The sequence below is a fragment of the Manis pentadactyla genome, chromosome 16 (genome assembly GCF_030020395.1).
Source record: "Manis pentadactyla isolate mManPen7 chromosome 16, mManPen7.hap1, whole genome shotgun sequence".
Lineage (NCBI taxonomy): Eukaryota > Metazoa > Chordata > Mammalia > Pholidota > Manidae > Manis > Manis pentadactyla.
In genome coordinates this window covers 28,383,723-28,409,765 of record NC_080034.1, presented here as the reverse complement: position 1 = coordinate 28,409,765, position 26,043 = coordinate 28,383,723, and the positions used below count along the sequence as shown (strand labels likewise).

Below are 26,043 nucleotides of genomic sequence, written 5' to 3'. Positions count from 1 at the left end.
CTTTGGGTAGGATGGCCATTTTGACGATATTAATTCTTCCTAGCCACGAGCATGGGATGAGTTTACATCTGTTAGTGTCCCCTTTAATTTCTCTTAAGAGTGACTTGTAGTTCTCAGAGTATAAGTCTTTCACTTCTTTGGTTAGGTTTATTCCTAGGTATTTTATTTTTTTTGATGCAATTGTGAATGGAGTTGTTTACCTGATTTCTCTTTCTGTTGGTTCATTGTTAGTATATAGGAAAGCCACAGATTTCTGTGTGTTGATTTTGTATCCTGCAACTTTGCTGTATTCTGATATCAGTTCTAGTAGTTTTGGGGTGGAGTCTTTAGGGTTTTTTATGTACAGTATCATGTCATCTGCAAATAGTGACAGTTTAACTTCTTCTTTACCAATCTGGATTCCTTGTATTTCTTTATTTTGTCTGATTGCCGTGGCTAGGACCTCCAGTACTATGTTAAATAACAGTGGAGAGAGTGGGCATCCCTGTCTAGTTCCCGATCTCAGAGGAAATGCTTTCAGCTTCTCGCTGTTCAATATAATGTTGGCTGTGGGTTTATCATAGATGGCCTTTATTATGTTGAGGTACTTGCCCTCTATTCCCATTTTGCTGAGAGTTTTTAACATGAATGGATGTTGAACTTTGTCAAATGCTTTTTCAGCATCTGTGGAGATGATCATGTGGTTTTTGTCTTTCTTTTTGTTAATGTGGTGGATGATGTTGATGGACTTTCGAATGTTGTACCATCCTTGCATCCCTGGGATGAATCCCACTTGGTCATGGTGTATGATCCTTTTGATGTATTTTTGAATTCGGTTTGCTAATATTTTGTTGAGTATTTTTGCATCTACGTTCATCAGGGATATTGGTCTGTAGTTTTCTTTTTTGGTGGGGTCTTTGCCTGGTTTTGGTATTAGGGTGATGTTAGCTTCATAGAATGAGTTTGGGAGTATCCCCTCCTCCTCTATTTTTTGGAAAACTTTAAGGAGAATGGGTATTATGTCTTCCCTGTATGTCTGATAAAATTCCGAGGTAAATCCATCTGGCCCGGGGGTTTTGTTCTTTGGTAGTTTTTTGATTACCGCTTCAATTTCGTTGCTGGTAATTGGTCCGTTTAGATTTTCTGTTTCTTCCTGGGTCAATCTTGGAAGGTTATATTTTTCTAGGAAGTTGTCCATTTCTCCTAGGTTTCCCAGCTTGTTAGCATATAGGTTTTCATAGTATTCTCCAATAATTCTTTGCATTTCCGTGGGGTCCGTCGTGATTTTTCCTTTCTCGTTTCTGATACTGTTGATTTGTGTTGACTCTCTTTTCTTCTTAATAAGTCTGGCTAGAGGCTTATCTATTTTGTTTATTTTCTCGAAGAACCAGCTCTTGGTTTCATTGATTTTTGCTATTGTTTTATTCTTCTCAATTTTATTTATTTCTTCTCTGATCTTTATTATGTCCCTCCTTCTGCTGACCTTAGGCCTCATCTGTTCTTCTTTTTCCAATTTCGATAATTGTGACATTAGACCATTCATTTGGGATTGCTCTTCCTTTTTTAAATATGCTTGGATTGCTATATACTTTCCTCTTAAGACTGCTTTTGCTGTGTCCCACAGAAGTTGGGGCTTAGTGTTGTTGTTGTCATTTGTTTCCATATATTGCTGGATCTCCATTTTGATTTGGTCATTGATCCATTGATTATTTAGGAGCATGTTGTTAAGCCTCCATGTGTTTGTGAGCCTCTTTGCTTTCTTTGTACAGTTTATTTCTAGTTTTATGCCTTTGTGGTCTGAAAAGTTGGTTGGTAGGATTTCAATCTTTTGGAATTTTCTGAGGCTCTTTTTGTGGCCTAGTATGTGGTCTATTCTGGAGAATGTTCCATGTGCACTTGAGAAGAATGTATATCCCGCTGCTTTTGGATGTAGAGTTCTATAGATGTCTATTAGGTCCATCTGCTCTACTGTGTTGTTCAGTGCTTCCGTGTCCTTACTTATTTTCTGCCCAGTGGATCTATCCTTTGGGGTGAGTGGTGTGTTGAAGTCTCCTAGAATGAATGCATTGCAGTCTATTTCCCCATTTAGTTCTGTTAGTATTTGTTTCACATATGCTGGTCCTCCTGTGTTGGGTGCATATATATTTAGAATGGTTATATCCTCTTGTTTGACTGAGCCCTTTATCATTATGTAATGTCCTTCTTTATCTCTTGTTACTTTCTTTGTTTTGAAGTCTATTTTGTCTGATATTAGTACTGCAACCCCTGCTTTCTTCTCACTGTTGTTTGCTTGAAATATGTTTTTCCATCCCTTGACTTTTAGTCTGTGCATGTCTTTGGGTTTGAGGTGAGTTTCTTGTAAGCAGCATATAGATGGGTCTTGCTTTTTTATCCATTCTGTTACTCTGTGTCTTTTGATTGGTGCATTCAACCCATTAACATTTAGGGTGACTATTGAAAGATATGTACTTATTGCCATTGCAGGCTTTAAATTCGTGGTTACCAAAGGTTCAAGGTTAGCCTCTTTAGTATCTTACTGCCTAACTTAGCTCGCTTATTGAGCTGTTATATACACTGTCTGGAGATTCTTTTCTTCTCTCCCTTCTTGTTCCTCCTCCTCGATTCTTCATATGTTGGGTGTTTTGTGCTGTGCTCCTTCTAGGAGTGCTCCCATCTAGAGCAGTCCCTGTAAGATGTTCTGTAGAGGTGGTTTGTGGAAAGCAAATTCCGTCAGCTTTTGTTTGTCTGGGAATTGTTTAATCCCACCATCATATTTGAATGATAGTTGTGCTGGATACAGTATCCTTGGTTCAAGGCCCTTCTGTTTCATTGTATTAAATATATCATGCCATTCTCTTCTGGCCTGTAGGGTTTCTGTTGAGAAGTCTGATGTTAGCCTGATGGGTTTCCCTTTATAGGTGACCTTTTTCTCTCTAGCTGCCTTTAACACTCTTTCCTTGTCCTTGATCTTTGCCATTTTAATTATTCTGTGTCTTTGTGTTGCCCTTCTTGGATCCTTTCTGTTGGGGGTTCTGTGTATTTCTGTGGTCTGTTCGATTACTTCCTCCCCCAGTGTGGGGAAATTTTCAGCAATTATTTCTTCTAAGATACTTTCCATCTCTTTTCCTCTCTCCTCTTCTTCTGGGACCCCTATAATACGGATATTGTTCCTTTTGGATTGGTCACACAGTTCTCTTAATATTGTTTCATTCCTGGAGATCCTTTTGTCTCTCTCTCTGTCAGCTTCTATGCGTTCCTGTTCTCTGATTTCAATTCCATCAATGGCCTCTTGCATTGTATCCATTCTGCTTATAAACCCTTCCAGAGTTTGTTTCATTTCTGCAATCTCCTTTCTGGCATCTGTGATCTCCTTCCGGACTTCATCCCATTTCTCTTGTGTATTTCTCTGCATCTCTGTCAGCATGTTTATGATTCTTATTTTGAATTCTTTTTCAGGAAGACTGGTTAGGTCTGTCTCCTTCTCTGGTGTTGTCTCTGTGATCTTTGTCTGCCTGTAGCTTTGCCTTTTCATGGTGATAGGAATAGTCTGCAGAGCTGGGACGAGTGACGGCTGGAAGGACTTCCTTTCTTGTTGGTTTGTGGCCCTCCTCTCCTGGGAGAACAGCGACCTCTAGTGGCTTGTGCTGGGCAGCTGCGCGCAGACAGGGTTTCTGCTTCCTGCCCAGCTGCTATGGAGTTAATCTCCGCTGTTGCTGTGGGCGTGGCCTGGTTCGGGCAGCTGCTCCAAAGTGGTGGAGTCGCGTTGGAGCAGGAGCTGCTGGGAGGCTATTTATCTCCGTAAGGGGCCTCCCTGCTCCCTGCAGCCCAGGGGTTAGGGTGCCCAGAGATCCCGGATTCCCTACCTCTGGATTAAGTGACCCGCCCTGCCCCTTTAAGACTTCCAAAAAGCACCCGCCAAAACAAAACAACGACCACCAAAAAAAAAAAAAGAAAAAAAAATTTAATTAAAAAAAAAAAAAAGTTTTTAATTAAAAAAAAAAAGGTGGTTGTTCGTTTTTCTTTATTCTCCGGTGCCAGCCTCAGGCCTCTGCTCACCGGTCTTTCTGCCCTGTTTCCCTAGTATTGGGGTCCCTATCCCTTTAAGACTTCCAAAAAGCGCTCGCCAAAGCAAAACAGCAAAAAAGCAAAAAAAAAAATGGTCGCGCGCTTTTCTTATGCCCTCTGTCGCCCAGCCTCCAGTGCCCACTCACTGTTCTTGCTGCCCTGTTTTCCTAGTATCGAGGGCCCTGCACTCTGGCCCGGATGGCTGGGGCTGGGTGTTCGGCAGTCCTGGGCTCCGTCTCCCTCCCGCTCTGCCTGCTCTTCTCCCACCGGGAGCTGGGGGGAGGGGTGCTCGGCTCCCGCCGGGCCGGGGCTTGTATCTTACCCCCTTCACGAGGCACTGGGTTCTCGCAGGTGTGGATGTGGTCTGGATGTTGTCCTGTGTCCTCTGGTCTTTATTCTAGGAAGAGTTGTCTTTTTTATATTTTCATAGATATATGTGGTTTTGGGAGGAGATTTCCGCTGCTCTACTCACACCGCCATCTTCCACCCCTCCTCCATTTTCTTGCAAAGCAGGTTTGTTGGTGACAGATTCCCTTTTTCTTTATGTAAAAAAAAATTATTTATTCACTTTTGAAAGGATAATTTCTTTGGATACAGAATTCTTGGTTGGTGTTTCTTTTCTCTTTCAACACTTCACTCTCTCTTCTTACTTGTATGGTTTCTGATGAGAAGTTCTATGTAATTCTTTTTTTTTTGAGAGGGCATCTCATATTTATTGATCAAATGGTTGTTAACAACAATTAAATTCTGTCTAGGGGACTCAATGCACACTTATTAATCAACCCCAAGCCTAATTCTCAACAGTCTCCAATCTTCTGAAGCATAACAAACAAGTTCTTACATGATGAACAACTTCTTACATAGTGAATAAATTCTTACATGGTGAAAAGTGCAAGGGCAGTCATATCACAGAAACTTTCGGTTTTGATCATGCATCATGAACTATAAACAATCAAGTCAGATATGATTATTCATTTGATTTTTATACTTGATTCATATGTGAATCCCACATTTCTCCCTTATTATTATTATTATTATTATTTTTTAAATAAAATGCTGAAGTGGTAGGTAGATGCAAGATAAAGGTAGAAAACATAATTTAGTGCTGTAAGAGGGCAAATGTAGATGATCAGGTCTGTGCCTATAGACTAAGTATTAATCCAAGCTAGATACGGGCAACAAAACATCCATGGATGCAGAAGATTTTTCTCAAAATGGGGGTGAGGTTCTAAGCCTCACCTCTGTTAATCCCCAATTTCTCACCTGATGGCCCCCCTGCGACTGTGCCTGTCTTAGGTTGTTCCTCCCTTGAGGAATCTTACCCGTCTCTGGCTAACCAGTCATCTTCCAGGGCCATACAGGGAAATGTAAAGTTGGTAAGTGAGAGAAAAACCTTATTGTTTGAAAAGGTTAGCTTTTTACTTCTTTGCAGATTTATGACCTGTGGCTTCTATGCCCAGCATTTGTCTTGAGGTATCTTTACCACTTGGAAGAATTATGATACTCGGTAATTTTCTATATGAGGCACGAATTCTTCTAAAGGGTTATAATTAGGAAGGAAGAAGAAAAGCTATAGAAGTAGCAGATGTAAGAAAACATGGGTAGATTGATTATTTCTTTGACATATCTTCTTGTGGACTAACATAAGCATGTATAGGTTTTTAACAAACTACTAATCAAATTGCATACACACATTAACAGAATAGGAATACAGATACATAACAAAAGCAGACCTACAATTACCAGCCATATCCAGTGAAGCCAAGAAAACCAGTTAGGTACCCTAGGCATTTATGAAAACTTATCAATGATATGATGGATATTGTCTAACTGAATTTGAATAGTTTGAGAAAAATCATGCAAATTAAAACAACACATTCCTGGGAACTGGTCACATCCCATATGTTCTTTTAACAGTAGATAGTCTATAGTCTCACGATTTTGGAGCACTGCAACTTGCACTTCTCCTAATTCTTGGTTGAGTTCCGACAGTATAGATCCAGTCAAATTTGTTGTTTCACTGTATGCACAGGCCAGCTTAGATATCTCCTTCTTCATTCCAATGGCAAGTCCAGGAAACAGTGGGATGAATGCAGGTACAACTGCAACAGCGCCAGGATCTTTGTTGAAGTTTTTTAATGATCATCTTCTGGAATGACTCTTCCAGAGGATGTTGATGTTGGAAGTTCTTCTTCATATCGTATCTTAATTCGTTTTCTGGGTAGCCAAATTAGGATTTGATCCTCTGTATAAACACAAAGAAACCCTTTGCCCACACTTTGATATGACCTTTATACCATTGTGAAGAACCTATTGGATATCACCACGCAGGAACCGCTTTTTTTTTTTTTTAAGTGAAAGGAATATTATCAGAAAAATGTACTTCCATAGCTGATCATCTGACACCTTTTAAAATATCAAAATTAAGGATATGTAAAGCATGCATTAATCGTTGATTTGCAGTTAGTTTTATCCTATCAGGGAGTAATCTTCCTTTTCTTTCTCTTTTTTTTTTTGTTATTATTAATCTACAATTACATGAAGAATATTATGTTTACTAGGCTCTCCCCTACACCAAGTCCCCTCCACAAACCCCATTACAGTCACTGTCCATCAGCATAGCAAAATGTTGTAGAATCACTACTTGTCTTCTCTGTGTTGCACAGCCCTCCCCTTTCTCCCACCTCCCACATTATGCATGCTAATCATAATACCCCCTTTCTTCTTCCCCCACCTTATCCCTCCCTACCCACCAATCCTCTCCAGTCCCTTTCCCTTTGGTACCTGTTGGTCCATTCTTGGGTTCTGTGATTCTGCTGCTGTTTTGTTCCTTCAGTTTTTCCTTTGTTCTTATACTCCACAGATGAGTGAAATCATTTGGTATTTGTCTTTCTCTGCTTGGCTTATTTCACTGAGCATAATACCTTCTAGCTCCATCCATGTTGTTGCAAATGGTAGGATTTGTTTTCTTCTTATGGCTGAATAATGTTCCATTGTGTATATGTACCACATCTTCTTTATCCATTCATCTACTGATGGACACTTAGGTTGCTTCCATTTCTTGGCTATTGTAAATAGTGCTGCAATAAACATAGGGGTGCATCTGTCTTTTTCAAACTGGAGTGCTGCATTCTTAGGGTAAATTCCTAGGAGTGGAATTCCTGGGTCAAATGGTAAGTCTATTTTGAGCATTGTAAGGAAACTCCATACTGCTTTCCACAATGGTTGAACTAATTTACATTCCCACCAGTAGTGTAGGAGGGTTCCCCTTTCTCCTCAACCTCGCCAACATTTGTTGTTTGTCTTTTGGATGGTAGCCATCCTTACTGGTGTGAGGTGATATCTCATTGTGGTTTTAATTTGCATTTCTCTGATAATTAGCGATGTAGAGCATCTTTTCATGTGTCTGTTGGCCATCTGAATTTCTTTTTTGGAGAACTGTTCAGTTCCTCTGCCCATTTTTAAATTGGATTATTTGTTTTTTGTTTTTTGAGGTGGGTGAGCTCTTTATATATTTTGGATGTCAAGCCTTTATCGGATCTGTCATTTACAAATATATTCTCCCATACTGTAGGGTACGTTTTTGTTCTATTGATGGGGTCTTTTGCTGTACAGAAGCTTTTCAGCTTAATAGAGTCCCACTTGTTCATTTTTGCTTTTGTTTTCCTTGCCCAGGGAGATATGTTCAAGAAGAGGTCACTCATGTTTATGTCTAAGATTTTTGCCTATGTTTTTTTCTAAGAGTTTTATGGTTTCATGACTTACATTCAGGTCTTTGATCCATTTGGAGTTTACTTTTGTGTATGGGGTTAGACAATGATCCAGTTTCATTCTCTTACATGTAGCTGTCCAGTTTTGCCAGCACCATCTGTTGAAGAGACTGTCATTTCCCCATTGTATGTCCATGGCTCCTTTATCAAATATTAATTGACCATGTATGTTTGGGTTAATATCTGGAGTCTCTATTCTGTTCCACTGGTCTGTGGCTCTGTTCTTGTGCCAGTACCAAATTGTCTTGATTACTATGGCTTTGTAGTAGAGCTTGAAGTTGGGGAGTGAGATCCCCCCCCACTTTATTCTTCTTTCTCAGGATTGCTTTGGCTATTTGGGGTCTTCAGTGTTTCCATATGAATTTTTGAACTATTTGTTCCAGTTCGTTGAAGAATGTTGCTGGTAATTTGATAGGGATTGCATCAAATCTGTATATTGCTTTGGGCAGGATGGCCATTTTGACGATATTAATTCTTCCTAGCCAGGAGCATGGGATGGGTTTCCATTTGTTATTGACCTCTTTAATTTCTCTTAAGAGTGTCTTGTAGTTTTCAGGGTATAGGTCTTTCACTTCTTTGGTTAGGTTTATTCCTAGGTATTTTATTTTTTTTGATGCAGTTGTGAATGGAGTTGTTTTCCTGATTTCTCTTTCTATTGGTTTATTGTTAGTGTATAGGAAAGCCACAGATTTGTGTGTGTGAATTTTGTATCCTGCAACTTTGCTGTATTCTGATATCAGTTCTAGTAGTTTTGGAGTGGAGTCTTTAGGGTTTTTTATGTACAATATCATGTCATCTGCAGATAGTGACAGTTTAACTTCTTCTTTACCAATCTGGATTCCTTGTATTTCTTTGTTTTGTCTAATTGCCGTGGCTAGGACCTCCGGTACTATGTTAAATAACAGTGGGGAGAGTGGGCATCCATGTCTTGTTCCCCATCTCAGAGGAAAAGCTTTCAGCTTCTCGCTGTTCAGTATGATGTTGGCTGTGGGTTTTATCATTATATGGCCTTTATTATGTTGAGGTACTTGCCCTCTATACCCATTTTGCTGAGAGTTTTTATCATGAATAGATGTTGAATTTTGTCAAATGCTTTTTCAGCATCTATGGAGATGATCATGTGGTTTTTGTCCTTTTTGTTGATGTGGTGGATGATGTTGATGGATTTTCGAATGTTGTACCATTCTTGCATCCCTGGGATGAATCCCACTTGGTCATGGTGTATGATCCTTTTGATATATTTTTGAATTCGGTTTGCCAAAATTTTATTGCGTATTTTTGCATCTATGTTCATCAGGGATATTGGTCTGTAATTTTCTTCTTTTGTGGGGTCTTTGCCTGGTTTTGGTATTAGGGTGATGTTGGCTTCATAGAATGAGTTTGGGAGTATTCCCTCCTCTTCTATTTTTTGGAAAACTTTAAGGAGAATGGGTATTATGTCTTCTCTGTATGTCTGATAAAATTCCGAGGTAAATCCTTCTGGCCCGTTTCAATTTCTTTGCTTGTAATTGGTTTGTTTAACTTTTGTGTTTCTTCCTTGGTCAGTCTTGGAAGGTTGTATTTTTCTAGGAAGTTGTCCATTTCTTCTAGGTTTTCCAGCTTGTTAGCATATAGGTTTTCATAGTAGTCTTTAATAATTCTTTGTATTTCTGTGGAGTCTGTCGTGATTTTTCCATTCTCATTTCTGATTCTGTTGATGTGTGTTGATTCTCTTTTTATCTTAATAAGTTTGGCTAGAGGCTTATCTATTTTGTTTATTTTCTCAAAGAACCAGCTCTTGGTTTCATTGATTTTTTTCTGTTGTTTTATTCTTCTCAATTTTGTTTATTTCTTCTCTGATCTTTATTATGTCCCTACTTCTGCTGACTTTAGGCCTCATTTGTTCTTCTTTTTCCAGTTTCGATAATTGTGATGTTAGACTATTCATTTGGGATTGTTCTTCCTTCTTTAAGTGTGCCTGGATCTATATGCTTTCCTCTTAAGACTGCTTTCGCTGCGTCCCACAGAAGTTGGGGCTTTGTGTTGTTGTCATTTGTTTCCATATATTCCTTGATCTGTATTTTAATTTGTTCGTTGATCCATTGATTATTTAGGAGCATGTTGTTAAGCCTCCATGTGTTTGTGAGCCTTTTTGTTTTCTTTGTAGAATTTATTTCTAGTTTTATACCTTTGTGGTCTGAAAAGTTGGTTGGTAGAATTTCAATCTTTTGGAATTTACTGAGGCTCTTTTTGTGACCTTGTATGTGGTCTATTCTGGAGAATGTTCCATGTGCACTTGAGAAGAATGTATATCCTGTTGCTTTTGGATGTAGAGTTCTATAGATGTCTATTAGGTCCATCTGTTCTAGTATGTTGTTCAGTGCCTCCGTGTCCTTACTTATTTTCTGCCCAGTGGATCTATCCTTTGGGGTGAGTGGCGTGTTGACGTCTCCTAAAATGAATGCATTACATTCTGTTTCCCCCTTTAGTTCTGTTAGTATTTGTTTCACATATGCTTGTGCTCCTGTGTTGGGTGCATATATATTTACAATGGTTATATCCTCTTGTTGGACTGAGCCCTTTATCATTATGTAATGTCCTTCTTTATCTCTTGTTACTTTCTTTGTTTTGAAGTATATTTTGTCTGATACTAGTACTGCAACCCCTGCTTTCTTCTCTCCGTTGTTTGCCTGAAATATGTTTTTCCATCCCTTGACTTTTAGTCTGTGCATGTCTTTGGGTTTGAGGTGAGTTTCTTGTAAGCAGCATATAGATGGGTCTTACTTTTTTAATCCATTCTGTTACTCTGTGTCTTTTGATTGGTGCATTCAATCCATTTACATTTAGGGTGACTATTGAAAGATATTTACTTATTGCCATTGCAGGCTTTAGATTCGTGGTTACCAAAGGTTCAAGGTTAGCTTCTTTAGTGTCTTACTGCCTAACTTAGCTTGCTTATTGAGCTGTTATATACACTGTCTGGAGATTATTTTCTTCTCTCCCTACTTATTGCTCCTCCTCCATTCTTTATATGTTGGTTGTTTTATTCTGTGCTCTTTCGTGTTTCCTTTAACTGCTTTTAGTGGGTAGTTGATTTTATTTTTTGCCTTTAGTTAGTATTTCGTTCGTCTGCTTTCTTTGCTGTGATTTTATTTTCTCTGGTGACATCTGTTTAGTCTTAGGAGTGCTCCTGTCTAGAACAGTCCCTCTAAAATACCATGTAGAGGTGGTTTGTGGGAGGCAAATTCCCTCAACTTTTGCTTGTCTGGGAATTGTTTAATCCCTTCTTCATATTTAAATGGTAATTGTGCTGGATACAATATCCTTAGTTCGAGGCCCTTCTGTTTCATTGCATTAAATATATCATGCCATTCTCTTCTGGCCATTAAGGTTTCTCTTGAAAAGTCTGATGATAGCCTGATGGGTTTCCCTTTATAGGTGACCTTTTTCTCTCTAGCTGCCTTTAAAACTCTTTCCTTGTCCTTGATCTTTGCCATTTTAATTATTTTGTGTCTTAGTGTTGTCCTCCTTGGGTCCTTTCTGTTGGGAGTTCTGTGTATTTCTGTGGTCTGTTCGATTATTTCCTCCCCCAGTTTGGGGAAGTTTTCAGCAATTATTTCTTCAAAGACACTTTCTATCCCTTTTTCTCTGTCTTCTTCTGGTACCCCTATAATATGGATATTTTTCCTTTTGGATTGGTCGCACAGTTCTCTTATATTGTTTCATTCCTGGAGATCCTTTGTCTCTCTCTATGTCAGCTTTTATGCGTTCCTGTTCTCTGGTTTCTATTCCATCAATGGCCTCTTGCATCTTATCCATTCTGCTTATAAATCCTTCCAGAGTTTGTTTCACTTCTGTAATCTCCCTCTGGACATCTGTAATCTCCCTCCGGACTTCATCCCTTAGCTCTTGTTTATTTCTCTGCATCTCCGTCAGCATGTTTATGATTTTTATTTTGAATTCTTTTTCAGGAAGAGTGGTTAGGTCTGTCTCCTTCTCAGGTGTTGTCTCTGTTATCTTGGTCTGCCTGAAATTTTGCCTTTTCATGGTGATAGAGATATTTTAAAGAGCTGGCACGAGTGACGGCTGGGAGAACTTCCCTTCTTGTTGGTTTGTGACCCTCCTCTCCTGGGAGAACAGAGACCTCTAGTGGCTTGTGCTGGGCAGCTGCGTGCAGACGGGGCTTCTGATTCTTGCCCGGCTGCAATGGAGTTTATCTCTGCTGTTGCTGTGGGCGTGGCCTGCCTCGTGCTGCTACTCCGATATGGTGGAGCTGCATTGGAGGAGGAACGGCCAGGAGGCTTTTTATCTCCATGAGGGTCCTCTGTGCTCCCTGCTGCCCAGGGGGTTAGAGTGCCCAGAGTTCCCCAGATTCACTGCTGCTCGACTAAGTGTCCCAGGACGCTTCTGTCTGGTTTTGGCATCCCTCTCCCTTTAAGACTTCCAAAAAGCACTCGCTTTTCTTTGTCCCCATGGCGCCAGCTGCGGGGACTCGCTCATAGGTCTTACTGTCCTGTTTCCCTATTGTCCAGGACCCCACGCATGCAGTGTGTCTGTGCTCCGGTGCAAATGGCTAGGGCTGGCTATTTAGCAGTCCTGGGCTCCCTCTCCCTCCCCGCTCCGACTCCTCCCCTCCCACCGGGAGCTGGGGTGAGGGGAGCTCGGGTCCCGCCGGGCCGGGGCTTGTATCTTATCCCCATCGCGAGGCGCTGTGCTCTCGCAGGTGTGGATGTGGTCTGGATGTTGTCCTGTGTCTTCTGGTCTCTCTTTTAGGAATAGTTGTCTTTGTTGTATTTTCAAAAATATGTGTGTGTTTGGGAGGAGATTTCTGCTGCTCTACTCACGCCACCATCTTGGCTCTGCCCCCTCTATGTAATTCTTATCCTTGCTCCTCCATAGGTAGAGAGGTTTTATTCCTCTGGCTTCTGCCAGTATTTCTCCTTGTCTGATGTTCTGGAGTTTGAGTATGACATGCCCAGGTGTAGATTTTGTTGTACTTTTTCTGCTTGGTGTTCCCCAGGATTCCTGCATCTGTGATTAGTCTCGTTTAATTCTAGGCATTTCTCAACCATTATTACTTCAGCTCTTTCTTCTATTCTTTCTCATTTCTTTTTCCTTTTAGTATTCCCATTACACAAATGCTTCACCTTTTGTACTTGTCCTAAAGTTCTTGAACATTCTGTCTTCTTTTTTCATTGTTTTTTTCAGTTTTGGAAGTTTATATTGGCATATCTTCAGTCTCAGTGGTTCTTTTCCTGACCTTGTACAGCCTATTGATGAGCCCATCATTCTTCATTTCTGTTAACAATGGTTTTTTTTTTCATTTCTAGTATTTCCTTTTGATTCTCAGAGTTTCTGTTTGCCTGTGTATATTGTCCATCTGTTCCTGCACATTGTCTACTTTTTTCATTACAGCCCTTAGCATATTAAACATTTAAAAAATTTTCTGGTGTTTTAATTCCAAAATCTTTGCTGTATCTGTCTGGTTCCAATGCTCACCCTATCTCGTCAAGCTGTGTTTGTCTTTTAGTCGGCCTTGCAGTTTTTGTTAGAAGCCAGACCTGATCTAATTGGGAAGAGGAATCGAGAGAAATAGCTCCTTAGCATAAGGTTTATGCTTGTCAGGCTTGGGATTAAGCTATGTTTACTGTTTGTTACCACTGTAGGTATCAGAGACTAAAATTTCTATTTGTGTCCTTATTTCTGTCTCCCCTGTTGTCTCTGGGCTTCCTTAGAGACTTGTTCTTAAATAAGGTGTGAGACATCAGTTCTTGCTGTTCTCATCCCCTAGTGCTGGTTCCAGTGGCGGTTTCTGCTCCTGGGCCTCTGCTCTGGAAGCTGTTATTCCCTGTATCCACCTGTTTGTCTCAGTTTTGGGGGCAGTGGTTTGTCTTGTGACCTCAGTTCTCTGCTGGATTGAAGAAGAGTTGTTGATTTTTTATTTTTGGTTTGCTCAGCTTTTTCTTATTGTGAGGGTGGCGAAAATGATTTCCATGCCCAGATGCCACGCTGGAAACCAGAAGTCTACTTGTATGGTTGATTTTGAACATGTAGAGTTTTAAAAATTAATTTTAACATCTTTTACAACTTCATCTCCATAGCCTTTCTCCTCAAATCAATATCCCCAATGTTATTGAAAAATATCAAGAAAGTCCGATTTGAAGGACATTCTACAACTTACTTGACCAGTATGCCTTAGGACTGTCATGGTCATCAAAGACAAAAAGTTAGAAACTGTCACAGCCCAGCAGAAGCTAAAGATACTTGATTAACATGGCCTGAAACATTAGCAGAAAACTAGTGAAACCTGGACCAAGTATGGAGTTTAGTTAATAGTAACAAGCCAGTGTTGGTTCTTTGTGACCAGTGTACCATGGTTATATCCAAGTTAATTGGGAAAACTGGGTGCAGAGCATAAAGAAAATCTTTGTAACTTTTCTATAAATTGAAAACCACTCTAAAAGGTTTATTCAATTAAAAGTTACCATTATCAGAAATATTGGTACAATTACACTTTGCCCTTTTCATTCTGCTGAGACACACATCTTTTGAAGCATGTTAGAGCTCTGGTTAGCAGTTTACAGAGGATTTGCACATATTCCTTCTAATGTCACAGCAGTCTTGCAGCACAGGTGTCCCCCTTTACATGTAAGGATGTTGGTGAAGGTGGGACAGCTGCCCAGGGACCTGTCCCCAGAGGCCAGCATGGTGCCCAGCAGTTCTGCCTCTGCTGGCAACGTTTGTCCCTCTGCCACATCATTGTGGCAGGTATTTAACTTCCATCTAGGATGAAAAACATTTACTAATGGAGCTTATATCCATTTTTATTTATTAAAGCAACTTAAGCACAAGAAAACTTCACAAATACTTCCTTTGTATAAACTCTGTATTGCTTTGAACCTTTTTTTTCATGTTGACATATTGTTCTTCTAAGGTTCTTTGCTGGTCTATGTTGATCACCTTCTTGAAGAAGGGGCCTTTGCCCAAGTCTATGAAGTTACCCATGGAGATATGAATGATACAAAAAAACCCAGAAATTTGTTTTAAAGGTAAGTGATCTGAGCAGTTTTTGGTATGGTATAGAAATGAATTTTAGAACTTGAGTTTGTCAGCCTCCTTTTGCTTTTTTTTTTTTTTCAAAAAAGTGCTAATTTCATTTAGGTCTATAGTCAGCAATTAAGAAATAAAAACTAGCCTACAAGGATTTAGAATTGCTTTGCCATTAAAATTATCTCACAGCAAGCCCTATTCTTTAGCCAGAGTTCATAGCTTATCATCACTTTCCACCCCACATCCTCTATTGGGATGGAACTTCCTTTCTTGCTATTATTTTCCAGAATGTGAGACCGGGTATGAATGTCACATACCTTATCTGCAGGTCCAGAAGCCGGCCAGCCCCTGGGAATTCTACATTGGGACCCAGCTGATGGAGAGACTAAAGCCAAGTATATGGTACATGTTTATCAAATTCTATTCTGCCCACTTTTTCCAGAATGGCAGTGTATTAGTAGGGGATCTCTACAGCTATGGAACATTATTAGTAAGTGTATTCACTTCTGTGATGTGAACATGAATTTGAACTACATTTTTGGCTCGTACCTTACACATACATTTTGTTAGACATTTTATTGACGTAGCAGGTTTTGGCAAAGTTCTTCTCTTGAAATATTAATCCTGAGCAGCCAACTCAGGATTCTACCTTCCATTGTTCCTAGAATGCCATTAACCTCTATAAAAACACCCCTGAGAAAGTGATGCCTCAGCCTCTAGTCCTCTTGTTTGCTGTCAGAATGCTCTACATGATTGAACAAGTCCACGGCTGCGAGATCATTCACGGAGACATTAAGCCAGACAATTTCATACTTGGAAACAGGCAAGTGGTATGCTTTTAATGGGGTTCTTCTCTGTTTCCCAGCAGCCTTTGTTATTTGTGCTCATACATCCTGGCCCTTGTTTGTGTTTAATATAGATTTCTGGAACAGGACAGTGAAGGTGATGATTAATCTGCTGACTTGGCCCTGATTGACCTGGGTCAGAGTATAGATATGAAACTTTTTCCGAAAGGAACTACATTTACAGCAAAGTGTGAAACATCTGGTTTTCAGTGTAACTGAGATACTCAGTAACAAACCGTGGAACTACCAGGTATAGAACTGCGGTAAGAGATTTGAAAATACTTTCCTTTGTTAAACTGTGTTTTCAAAATGAATTTGGGGATCTAGTTAGTTTGAGCTGGTCTAGTCTTCTAGCCTTAGATTTAGACTATACTCCAGTGTTTTCAGTTATGACCATAATACACAGTGAGAGGCTTTGGAGTGCAGTTAGAGCACAGCCACCAGAGTCCCAGGGGAGGGAGTCATAACGTCCCCGTGGAAGAGGGATTAGAGTTATGTTTGCCCCTGTGTGACAAAATGAAGAACTTGAGAAGGGACATGGTAATCCATGGAGAACAGAGCTTTCCAAGGGGCTGCCTCAGGAGGTGGTATGTTGTCGGCTTCCCCGGGAGCCTCAGCAAAGCCGGCACAGGTAGGGTGGCTGAACAATGCCTTCCAGGCTCTTGAAAATCCTGTGATTAGCTAGCTTGGTGCCTAAAGTTAGAGAGGCCTCGGGTACACAGGTGTGTGTAGATTAGTCATCGTGCATACCTGTACCTACTTTATAGATTGATTACTTTGGAGTTGCTGCAACAGTGTACTGCATACTTTTTGGCACTTACATGAAAGTGAAAAATGAAGGAGTCTGGAAGCCTGAAGGTCTTTTTAGAAGGTGAGTATTGGCTTTGGTGCTACCACGGAGAGAATAAACACAGTGGGGTGTTGGGCTCCATGGAAGATGGATCTCTGCCACGGCAAGGGACCCATGCCTGGGGAGCACGGTGCAACCGCATGATCCTTGACTCCAGGCCAGCGCACAAGCCACCTTGCTTCACAGCTTCTGTTTCCCAGGTTGTGTTAGCAGCAGCCAGTGCCCTCGAAGAACCAATAAAGCTCCTGGCCAAGTGCTGGCATTCTGTGCACCCAGAGAAATCACCCAGTGGCACTGACCTCGGGTTTGTGCTTGTTTTCTTGCCTGTGTGAGTGCAGATAATACTGATTGTTTCCCTCAGGTGTTTCTTAAAGAAGCAAAGGAATAATGTGTGTGACAGTGTTTGTAAGTTACAAAGGAAAGTGGCGAGGCAGGTGTCTATCACAGGATGGGGTTTAAGTCCCATGCTTTGGTGACCTGAGTTTTTCTAAGACTGTTTTCCCATCTCTAAACTCATAGTGAAAATCAGTGACTAGACTAGAACCCCTCCTGTCACCTCAGATGTGAGTAGCTCTCTTTCTCCAGTGTCGGGTGGAGAGATGACTAGGAATCTTGGAAACAAGTATTTGGGATGTGCTTGTTCATTGTATCACTTATACATTCTTAACTTTTTTTGAAGTATAAAAACATACACAGAAAAATGAATTTGCATGTTTATACCTTGAAAAAGTTTAAGCCAGGCTTCCCTTACCCTCATATACATACATTACACACCCTGATGGGGGTGTGGATAAAGCCAGTTATAGTAACTTTATAAAATATAGTGTCTCTGCATAAATAAGGCTAGATTCAGGCCCTGGAGGAAACCCAGAACAACCTGGTTTATTCTGCATGAGTCATCACATTCAGAAAATACTTTATTCTTTTACTTGCTTTTAATCACAGGACCAGAGAGTTATTCAGAAGGCTTCCATCTCTGACCACCAGTGTAGAGTAAAGCTCCCTGATGATAGCAGGCCGAATTTCCTGTCTGAAACACAAATTTAGTTATGTTCTTTCTCCCCAGTACCTCAATTCTGTGTTCTGAGTTACCAAGTCTATATTTAGCAAGACAATGTGGGAGAAAGAGGAAGGAAGGGGTGGGTGGAGAGGGCCTCAGAGGAGTTGACCCACTTTCTGCACTGGCTGCAGAGCCCTGCAGTCCTGGCCAGGAGTTCATGGCCTTGTGCCTTCAGAAGCCCCAACAGGCGTGAAGGAGGTGCTTAACCAGCTACAGCTCTGTGGCAGCTGCAGACCCCACCAAAGAGACACGTCATCAGTACTGTCCTTTAATCTTCCTCTGCTAGGCAGCTGGAGGAGAGGGGCCGGCCCAGGATTTCAGGTGGGGTCAGTGTGACTGCAGGGTCACCGCGACAGCCTTGGCTGTGGCATTGAGCATGGTGACAGGAAGCCTAGCAGCAGGGAGCGCAGCGGGGATGTCTCTGGGGACTCTCTGCATGGGTGGGATGTTGGGGCCCTCCAGCGTGTCCAGGATCCCTGAAAGAAGAGGATGGCAGCCCAGTGAGAGCTAGCTGGGTCCTGTCCAGGGCAGCTGTTCTCCCCCTCCCTGTGCCCAGGCCCGCCTGTCACGTACCCTCCACCACCTTGTGGTAGGCAAAATGCAGATAGAGCAGGAAGAGCATGTGCAAGGCAGCCAGGGTTCCACAGAGGAGCAGCCGCTGGGTGGGGCCCACGGTGCGCGACACCAACACCGCCACCTAGGGCCACAAGGACAACTCAGGCCACTCTGACCACAGCAGAATCATCTCTGGGCTCTTCCCTTCCATTCAAAGTCTTTTGTGGGGTTCAGCCTGAGCTCTGGGCTGTTTTACCCAATTCTTTGGGAGGACTGCCCACCCCTGGAAACCTCTTGCCCAGCTTACCATGCGCAGGGTGGACAGCCCACCCACCAGCAGCCAGAAGAGGTAGAAGAGGGCATGGAGGTGGATATTATACGTGACGAACAGGACAATGCAGTGGCCAAAGAGGCCATAGCCCTAGAAGGACAATGGTGGGGAGGAAAATCATTCAGGCTGAGCTGGCCTCTGGACTCTCATGGGACCCTGAGAAGTGGGTGGTCCACTGGCCAGCTCACCCCATCCCAGACTCTGCGGCCCCAGACAGATGCAGATCAAAGCCTGGCTACTCTTTCCAGATCATCCTTGCCTGCTACCACGCTGGACTCCTTACCAGTAGTGCCAGCATCTGCAGCATGGTGATCTGGGCATTGCACAAGTAGGCGAGGAAGTAAATAAAGGATGAAACGCCCAGCCAGTAGCCGAAGCAGGTGCCAATGGCTGTGCCCATCAGGGTACCTTCGCGCTGTGGGATGAAGACTCTATTTAGCCCGATGTGGCCTCTGGCCTCAGCCTCACCCAGGGCCTTCCTCGGGGGCTGCTTCTACTTCAACACTGTCTCCTTAGGTGGCTTTCAAGTTAGTTCAGCCACCCCCAAAGTCCTTTGTTCTGCTTACAATAATGGTGTCAGATGTCTTCATCCCATGGAGGAGGATGGCAACCAGCGTGAAGACCAGCATGAGAGGTCCGTAGAGTTCACCTGCGATTTTCTGTCAACATAGCAACCCATTCAGGGTCGAGGGGTACAATGGTTCTTCTGTTTCTGTCTTCCTAGGCTTTGCCTGGTGGCCCACCCTCTGCCCTAGTGCCTCCCCTGGCTCTTCCAGACATGCTACCCTCTATTCACCTGGGGGAAGTTGACCATCTTGATAGGGATCATGGACTCCAGGAGCCTGGGAGAGGAGAGGAGGGGAGAGATGAGTGCAGAGGCAGCACTAGGCTGTGAGGTTCTGGAGGGCCTGAATCTTACATCTAACTCCAGAGAACTTGCTGGATGGTGAAGGGAGAAGAGGGTAGCACAAACAGATAAGGAATGAGAAAATCACTTTCTTGCCCCCAAAAATGCTTCCAGGAAGGCCAATCGTGATGCTCTGCTGACAGATGCAGCAGCAATATGGAGAAATCAGCCCAGACTTGGGAGTCTTGGGAGAAGGCTTGCCGATTTACCATCTGAACTACTCCCCTTTAAAAGACAGGCAGACTTCAGCAGAGAATGGCCAGAACTCTGGGCTGTGATGGTGAAGCCCTGAGAAAGGTCTAGAAGGAAAAGTTTACTTGAGGGAAGCATGTGCCTCCTGCCTCTTGCTTACCATTCCTCCAGACACCCCTGAACATTTTCTTGAAAACTATACTTGAAGAGGCATGAAAATTCCAGGCAGAAGGAATAAAAGTACAACTCAGTTCCCTTCTCTTAAGTGGCCAGCTCCTAATAAGACCCTGAATTTTGGCTATATTTTACTTCCTCTAGGAAACCCGCCCCGCCCCACCCTCCAGCCTGTCCTGGGCCAGGAGTCCTCACTGTGTGCTCCATCAGAGCAGACGAGTGCTGCACTGTAATTGCACTTGAGGCCAAGGCTCCCACCTGTCTTCACTAAACCAGACATAATACCAGGGTGCCCAACTCCAAACAAATGCCTAGTAAGTACTTGCTGAGCGTTACTGGGTACCCGAAAAACACTGGTTAAAGGATGAACAAAGAACCAACCCAAGATTAAATCCAGGTCTTGAAAAGTCATTCAACAACTATACACTGATACACTGGTTCAGAGGCTGTTCTGGTGCTGCAAATAGTAAAACAGCCTGTTTTGAGAAGGTCTCTGGAAGACAGACCCCAAAATAAGAGAGTACTCCATCACTGAGTTATCTGTTAGAGGAAAGCACCCAGTCCTACAGGATCACCAGGAGGACAAACGTGATGGGGCTGAGGAAAGGGCAACAAAGGAAGTGACATTTGAGCTAGGTTTTGAGGGAAGATGAGTAGTCTGTAGATGGAGAAGAGGAGGAGGGCAATAATCTGTTATCACCATGTCCTGTTCCATGACTGGTAGGAGGTATGGGGTGGCTGGGGTTCATGTACAATGATGAGGGACGGACTGGGGAGGTGGGTCATGAAGAGGGGAGCCTAAGGACTAGTTTGGGTGAAGGACTAGGTGTCAGGAGGGCAGATTCTGTCAGGAGGAGGATTCTCACCTGCTTCGCACCTGGGCAGGCTCCACATCAAAATAGGGTCTCAGGATGTCGATGTTGGCGTATAAGCTGAAAGCCCTGGAGGCTTGTCTCTTCCCTGCCTGCCACATCTGAAGTAAGGAATACAGGGGGTGGGGTGGGTGGGTATTGTGAAACTCTAAGACCCATCGCTTATTTTCTGTTGGATTTCCATATGGCTCTAACTGGATGTCTAGGAGGAACTTCACCAACTTAAGAACTAGGGCTCTGCCTAGATATACTTTTCCACCTGTCAGGGGCCCAATCTCGCTCACCTGATCAGCCACCTGCCGGCTCAGCTGTCCCTTAAAGCCCTTCATGCCCAGGAACTCGCCATCCTCTTCTTCAGCAGCAGCTGCATCAGCATCTACTTCTTCCTCGCGAAGGCGCTGATGCAGCTCGCCCATATCCTCAAAGCTGGAGCCTGACGTATCATCCATGTTCTCCATGTCAATCACAGCTGAGCCCCCACCCTGTGAAGACAATGGCTTCTAGAGTGCAGGACCTTTCTGCTCCATCGGTTAAGTCCTCTGTTCATCCCAGTGTTTGGGGCATTGTTCTTTCACTGCTGGGATATGGATTGGAATCACCACAGATCACCCCACTCTCTTACTTGCTCTCAGAACCCTTGGTTGTTAGGCTCTTTCCTAGCCTGGGGAACCTGCTGTCTTCCATGCATGCCTTTCCCCTACCTTCCCTATCGGAGCCTAAAAGGGCTGCAAAAGCGCCCATTTCCCTTATCTTTCCCAACCCCAAAACAAAGCTGTGCACACATTATAATTTTAGCCAGTGCCAGTGAATCCCGCCCACTCTCCCGCCACGCCTGACCTCGACCGACCTCCTAACTTGTCCCTAAAGCAAGAGCGGACAGGCCCAGAGACCTGAGGCTCTCTAGCTGGAGTACCAGTTTGGACCTCCAGGTCAGCACTAGTCCCACTGCCTTTCGTGTGCACGAAGACTCAAAGAAGAGAGAGTGTTGTAAATGGAAGAGATTCCAGGCTCTGAGGGAGAGTCCCCAACACACTCAGGACGTTTGTGGGCCCTGGGGCCGCTGGCAGCCGGAGCCTAGAGGCCATTACCTGGATGTTTTCTTCGAACCCTCCCCATTCCGGGCCAGCCATATTTCGGGCGCCGCCAGCCGGCGCCGCCGTAGCTGCCATGTCTCTCGAGGGCTTCCGTCGCTGAAGCCCGCGCTAGTCCCGAGCGCGGAGGAGTGGGAGAGACGTGGGCCGGAGGAAGGGAGATGTCCAGGGAGAAGAGTTGGGATCAACCGGAACGCAAAAAAGACCAACCCGGATGTTTGGCTCAAACCAACTTCCGGAAGCTGGGACGTGGACGGAGGCAGGGCAGAGGCTCGCGATATTTAAGAGTCCAGGCAGTGATGCGTTGTCACGGAGACGGAGGAGTACAACTAGAACGCATGCCTCAATTTGATACCCTAGTCACGTGGAGGGGTGGAAGATGGCGACAGTTCAGGCCGTGGAGGAGATACGGAACCGCGTGGTTCTCGGGGAGTTCGGGGTTCGCAATGTAAGCCTTTTGCTCTTGAGCTCAGGAGGAGAAATGAGGGCGGAACAGGGATGAGCTGGGATCGGAGGTGGGACGGGCTTGGCTTCGCTTCCCCTTCGCGGATAGGCTCGTTTCTCTTTGCTCTAGGTTCATACCACCGACTTCCCCGGTAACTATTCGGGCTATGACGATGCCTGGGACCAGGACCGCTTCGAGAAGGTGGGTGGGGCCGGACAGGGTATGAGGAACGGACCTTTTGATTTGTGTGGCCTGTGCCTCAGAAGCTGCCCTTGAGTTGAGGTTCGCTCCGTTTGTAAAATGTTGAGCAGCGTTCTAGGTGCTCCGCTTTACACTGTTTCTGCGCTGTTCTGCGAACAAAATATATAATGTATATAGTGCTTTACTTAATGTAATGTAAAATTCTAATTGATAGCAACAAGGACGACCAGGTGGGGGGTATCTCGCAGAGGCACTTAATCTAGAATGGGAATTGGGGCGGACATGGAAGATTTACCTCCTGGAGATGACATCTGAATTGAGCCTTGAACATAGACTCTGAGAACATCGAAGGGTGAGGAGGGTCTAAAAACTGGAGCTAAATTATGAAGGCTTATGCGAGCTGTGTTCCAGGAATATCCAAGCTTTCATTATTGCTAGAATGTGAAGTGGGCTGTCATGAGTGGTAGGCAAGATTGGAGCTCGTCTTGGGCACTGCAGATGATAGGGAACTTTTGAAAAGCTCTTACGCAGACGTGATCAGATATACAACCTTAATGGTTGGGAGGGAATTAATTTGAGGATTAACATATGCCGGTGGCAGACAAGTGACAGAAGGGAAGCTGAGGTTGAAGACAAACTAAGTTTATCATAACCGAAATAGAGCAAAGGGAAGAGAAAAGATTTAAGTTTGGTGATTGCTTTGATGTGGACTGAATGGAGATTGTAAGAAGACCTTGCTTGGGGAATGCTTTGATGGATGATGGTATCATTTACTGATGAGAAATAGGTCTGGGGAAGGGAATGATGATGCATTAAGTTTCTTGCAGGCTAGTAGAATGTACGTTTGAAATGAAATGAGTGAGATGTAACTCGGAGTTTTCAGAGGATAGCAGCTAAAACCGTGTGTTTGAAGTCACCCTGGAGAGACAAAAACCTGGGAAATAGTAACATTACAGAGTAGGTGGAAGACAGTGGATTTAGGATTCATCAGAGAAGAGAACCAGAAGATTGGTACTCAGAAATCAAGGCAGTGGAGTTTGAAAGTAGAGGAATTTTTATCACCAATGCCAAATGCAACAGAGGAGCCTAGAAAGATAAAGACTGAATAGTGTAAACTAGACTGAGCAGTATGGAAGCCTGTTCTTTAGTAGGCTAGCATCGGTGGTCTGGCTGGAAGCCACACTGCAGTTTTAAATGAGTAAAAATAGGGTGCTTCTCAAGAAACTACTAAGGATTGTAGAAGAAGAGAACATCTAATGAGGGGCATTGGGCAGAGGGAGGTTTTTGGATGAGAAAGTTAATAATTTGGGGGTGGGGTGGCATCAGAGAGCAGGCTTCATTTAGTATATTTCCTGTCCCTTAAGAATTTTCGTGTGGATGTGGTACACATGGATGAGAGCTCACTGGAGTTTGACATGGTGGGAATCGACGCAGCCATTGCCAATGCTTTTCGGCGCATTCTATTAGCTGAGGTATTTGGTGGGCATGGCGGCAAGGGTGGAGTTGTGTGGGGAAACTGCCATTCTCTCACTTGTAGAATTGTCCCAAGCTGCCAGTCCCCTTTATTTTTCCTGCAGTTTTGCTGAGCATTTCTCCTGCTTACCTCATAAACTTGTTATCAAGCATGCTTCTAGGAAGAGCTCTCAATCTCCCTGTATCAGGAGGTGGTGAGCAGATGGGGTCTGTAGGGTTTTGTACATGAGTGATTCTTTTCTTGGGCAGGTTCCAACCATGGCTGTGGAGAAGGTCCTGGTGTACAACAACACATCCATTGTCCAGGATGAGATCCTTGCTCATCGCTTGGGGCTCATTCCCATTCATGCTGACCCCCGTCTTTTTGAATATTGGAACCAAGGTGAGTGAGGAAATGAAATTTTGGGAAAATGGGAGCAACTCTCTTGTGAAGTGGATTCTAGAGTCAGAATACCTTTGTTCAAATCCTGGATTGATTATTGTGTGACCTTGGGTGAGTTATCTTTTGGTACATCAGTTTTTTTTATTTGTAAGAACACTTGACCTTGCTTTGCTAAATTTGTCATGAGGAGTAAATAAGAAATATATGAGAATGTAAACCTAGCACTCAAGTGTTCATTGGTTCTTTTAAGAGCCACCACCTCCTCCCTTTGTGCAGGAGATGAGGAAGGCACAGAGATAGATACTTTGCAGTTTCGGCTGCAAGTCAGGTGCACTCGGAACCCCCATGCTGCTAAAGATTCCTCTGACCCCAACGAACTCTATGTGAACCACAAAGGTGAGTGGTGGTATGGTGAGGAATAAGGCCCGCCTGTTGGTTGGTGCGTTTTAGGGACTGAAGTCTTCTGATGTGCTGCTTTCTCCAGTGTACACCAGGCACATGACATGGGTGCCCCTGGGGAACCAGGCTGACCTCTTCCCAGAGGGCACTATCCGACCAGTGCATGACGACATCCTCATTGCTCAGCTGCGGCCTGGTCAGGAGATTGACCTACTCATGCACTGTGTTAAGGGCATTGGTGAGAAACCCTGTGGGCTGCCCTGGGCAGGAGGGTAGTTGGATTACAGTGGCTTAGAGGACATTAAGAAGGGTTTTGCCATAGACTGATTTCCTGCTTCCTTCCAGGCAAAGATCATGCCAAGTTTTCACCTGTGGCAACAGCTAGTTATAGGCTGCTGCCAGACATCACCCTGCTTGAGCCTGTGGAAGGGGATGCAGCTGAGGAGTTGAGCCGGTGCTTCTCACCTGGTGTTATTGAGGTGCAGGAAGTCCAAGGTGTGGTATTTGGGGTTCCATTTAGGTCCGGATCTAAAGTATATTTTCTTTGAAGTTTAGCAGAGAGAAATAAAAAAGCTCTAGGCTCACATATTTATAACATGGTTTGTTTTCATTAGGTAAAAAGGTGGCCAGAGTTGCCAATCCCCGGCTAGATACCTTCAGCAGGGAAGTCTTTCGGAATGAGAAGCTAAAGAAGGCTGTACGGCTTGCTCGGGTTCGGGACCATTACATCTGTGAGTATCACGTTGGAGGGAGGGCAGATCTTTGGTGCTGTAGCTTTCTTGCAGAGTCCAGATATGGAATCTAGCAGGAACATGTATAGGACTTTTTTGCAAGCCCTGCCTGGGCTAAAGTGTCTCTTTGGTCCCCAGTCTCTGTTGAATCAACAGGGGTGTTGCCACCCGATGTGCTGGTGAGTGAGGCCATCAAGGTACTCATGGGGAAGTGTCGGCGATTCTTGGATGAACTAGATGCCATTCAGATGGACTGAAGTTTGCACCATATTTATTGGATGCTCCTGAGACAAGCTAAAGATTGTGGATTCTGACCTGCCCCCACAGGACTGCTGCAGAGAACCCAGTATGACTAAGGGTCCCAGGTTTTTTGAGACAATCCCAGCCTCATTTTCAGTCAATACATGTGTTAAATGTGTCACAAAATGTGACTTCATGCCTTTGTAAGGCTTTACTATAAATAAATTCACATCGAAACAAAAATCCTTTGTCAGAGACCACTACTTGAATTTTGGCCCAAAAATAGGGGCCTCACCTCAGAACAGGTAGGCATTTAGGAACACTGGCCTCAGACGTCACTGGTCAGGGCCAAGCCTCCCAAAAGCCTCAAGAGAAATGCCACTGAGGTGGTTTCTAGGGATACAGCCAGACCCTAAAAAACGTATGTATTACTTTACCTCTCTCCTGGATTA

General features: G+C 43.6%; 3 protein-coding genes across 6 annotated transcripts in view; 2 read left to right on the top strand and 1 right to left on the bottom strand.

Moving 5' to 3' along the window:
• LOC118931549 (mitotic checkpoint serine/threonine-protein kinase BUB1-like) overlaps positions 1-17,267 on the top strand; it is a 59,895-nt gene extending 42,628 nt beyond the window's left edge. Inside the window, 7 exon segments of the mRNA XM_057494164.1 lie at positions 14,728-14,820; positions 14,823-14,842; positions 15,172-15,333; positions 15,509-15,666; positions 15,763-15,901; positions 15,903-15,938; positions 16,456-17,267. Of these exon segments, the coding sequence (XP_057350147.1) occupies positions 14,728-14,820; positions 14,823-14,842; positions 15,172-15,333; positions 15,509-15,666; positions 15,763-15,901; positions 15,903-15,938; positions 16,456-16,563 (716 nt within the window). The 3' untranslated portion in view covers positions 16,564-17,267.
• Positions 17,268-17,442: 175 nt separating this feature from the next.
• On the bottom strand, positions 17,443-21,961 carry YIPF3 (Yip1 domain family member 3). Of its 2 annotated transcripts, XM_036927354.2 has the most exons (9): positions 21,718-21,960; positions 20,914-21,111; positions 20,624-20,730; positions 19,281-19,326; positions 19,051-19,143; positions 18,768-18,899; positions 18,461-18,574; positions 18,172-18,295; positions 17,443-18,074 (listed from the first exon to the last, which is right to left on the bottom strand). In XM_036927354.2, the coding sequence occupies exons 1-9, from the start codon at positions 21,796-21,798 to the stop codon at positions 17,926-17,928; spliced, it is 1,044 nt and encodes a 347-aa protein (XP_036783249.1). In that variant the 5' UTR covers positions 21,799-21,960; the 3' UTR covers positions 17,443-17,925. The 2 variants fall into 2 exon arrangements, with proteins under 2 accessions (XP_036783249.1, XP_057350146.1); XM_057494163.1 differs by lacking the exon at positions 18,461-18,574 and having other exon boundaries at positions 21,718-21,961.
• A 2-nt stretch (positions 21,962-21,963) lies between these two features.
• On the top strand, positions 21,964-25,834 carry POLR1C (RNA polymerase I and III subunit C). 3 transcript variants are annotated; one of them, XM_036927355.2, is made up of 9 exons: positions 21,964-22,168; positions 22,295-22,366; positions 23,731-23,838; positions 24,089-24,221; positions 24,498-24,617; positions 24,706-24,858; positions 24,966-25,115; positions 25,235-25,351; positions 25,490-25,834. In XM_036927355.2, exons 1-9 carry the CDS (start codon positions 22,100-22,102, stop codon positions 25,606-25,608), a joined length of 1,041 nt encoding a protein of 346 aa, XP_036783250.1. In that variant the 5' UTR covers positions 21,964-22,099; the 3' UTR covers positions 25,609-25,834. The 3 variants fall into 3 exon arrangements, with proteins under 3 accessions (XP_036783250.1, XP_036783251.1, XP_036783253.1); XM_036927356.2 differs by lacking the exon at positions 23,731-23,838; XM_036927358.2 differs by lacking the exons at positions 22,295-22,366; positions 23,731-23,838 and having other exon boundaries at positions 21,968-22,168.
• Positions 25,835-26,043: the final 209 nt, after the last annotated feature.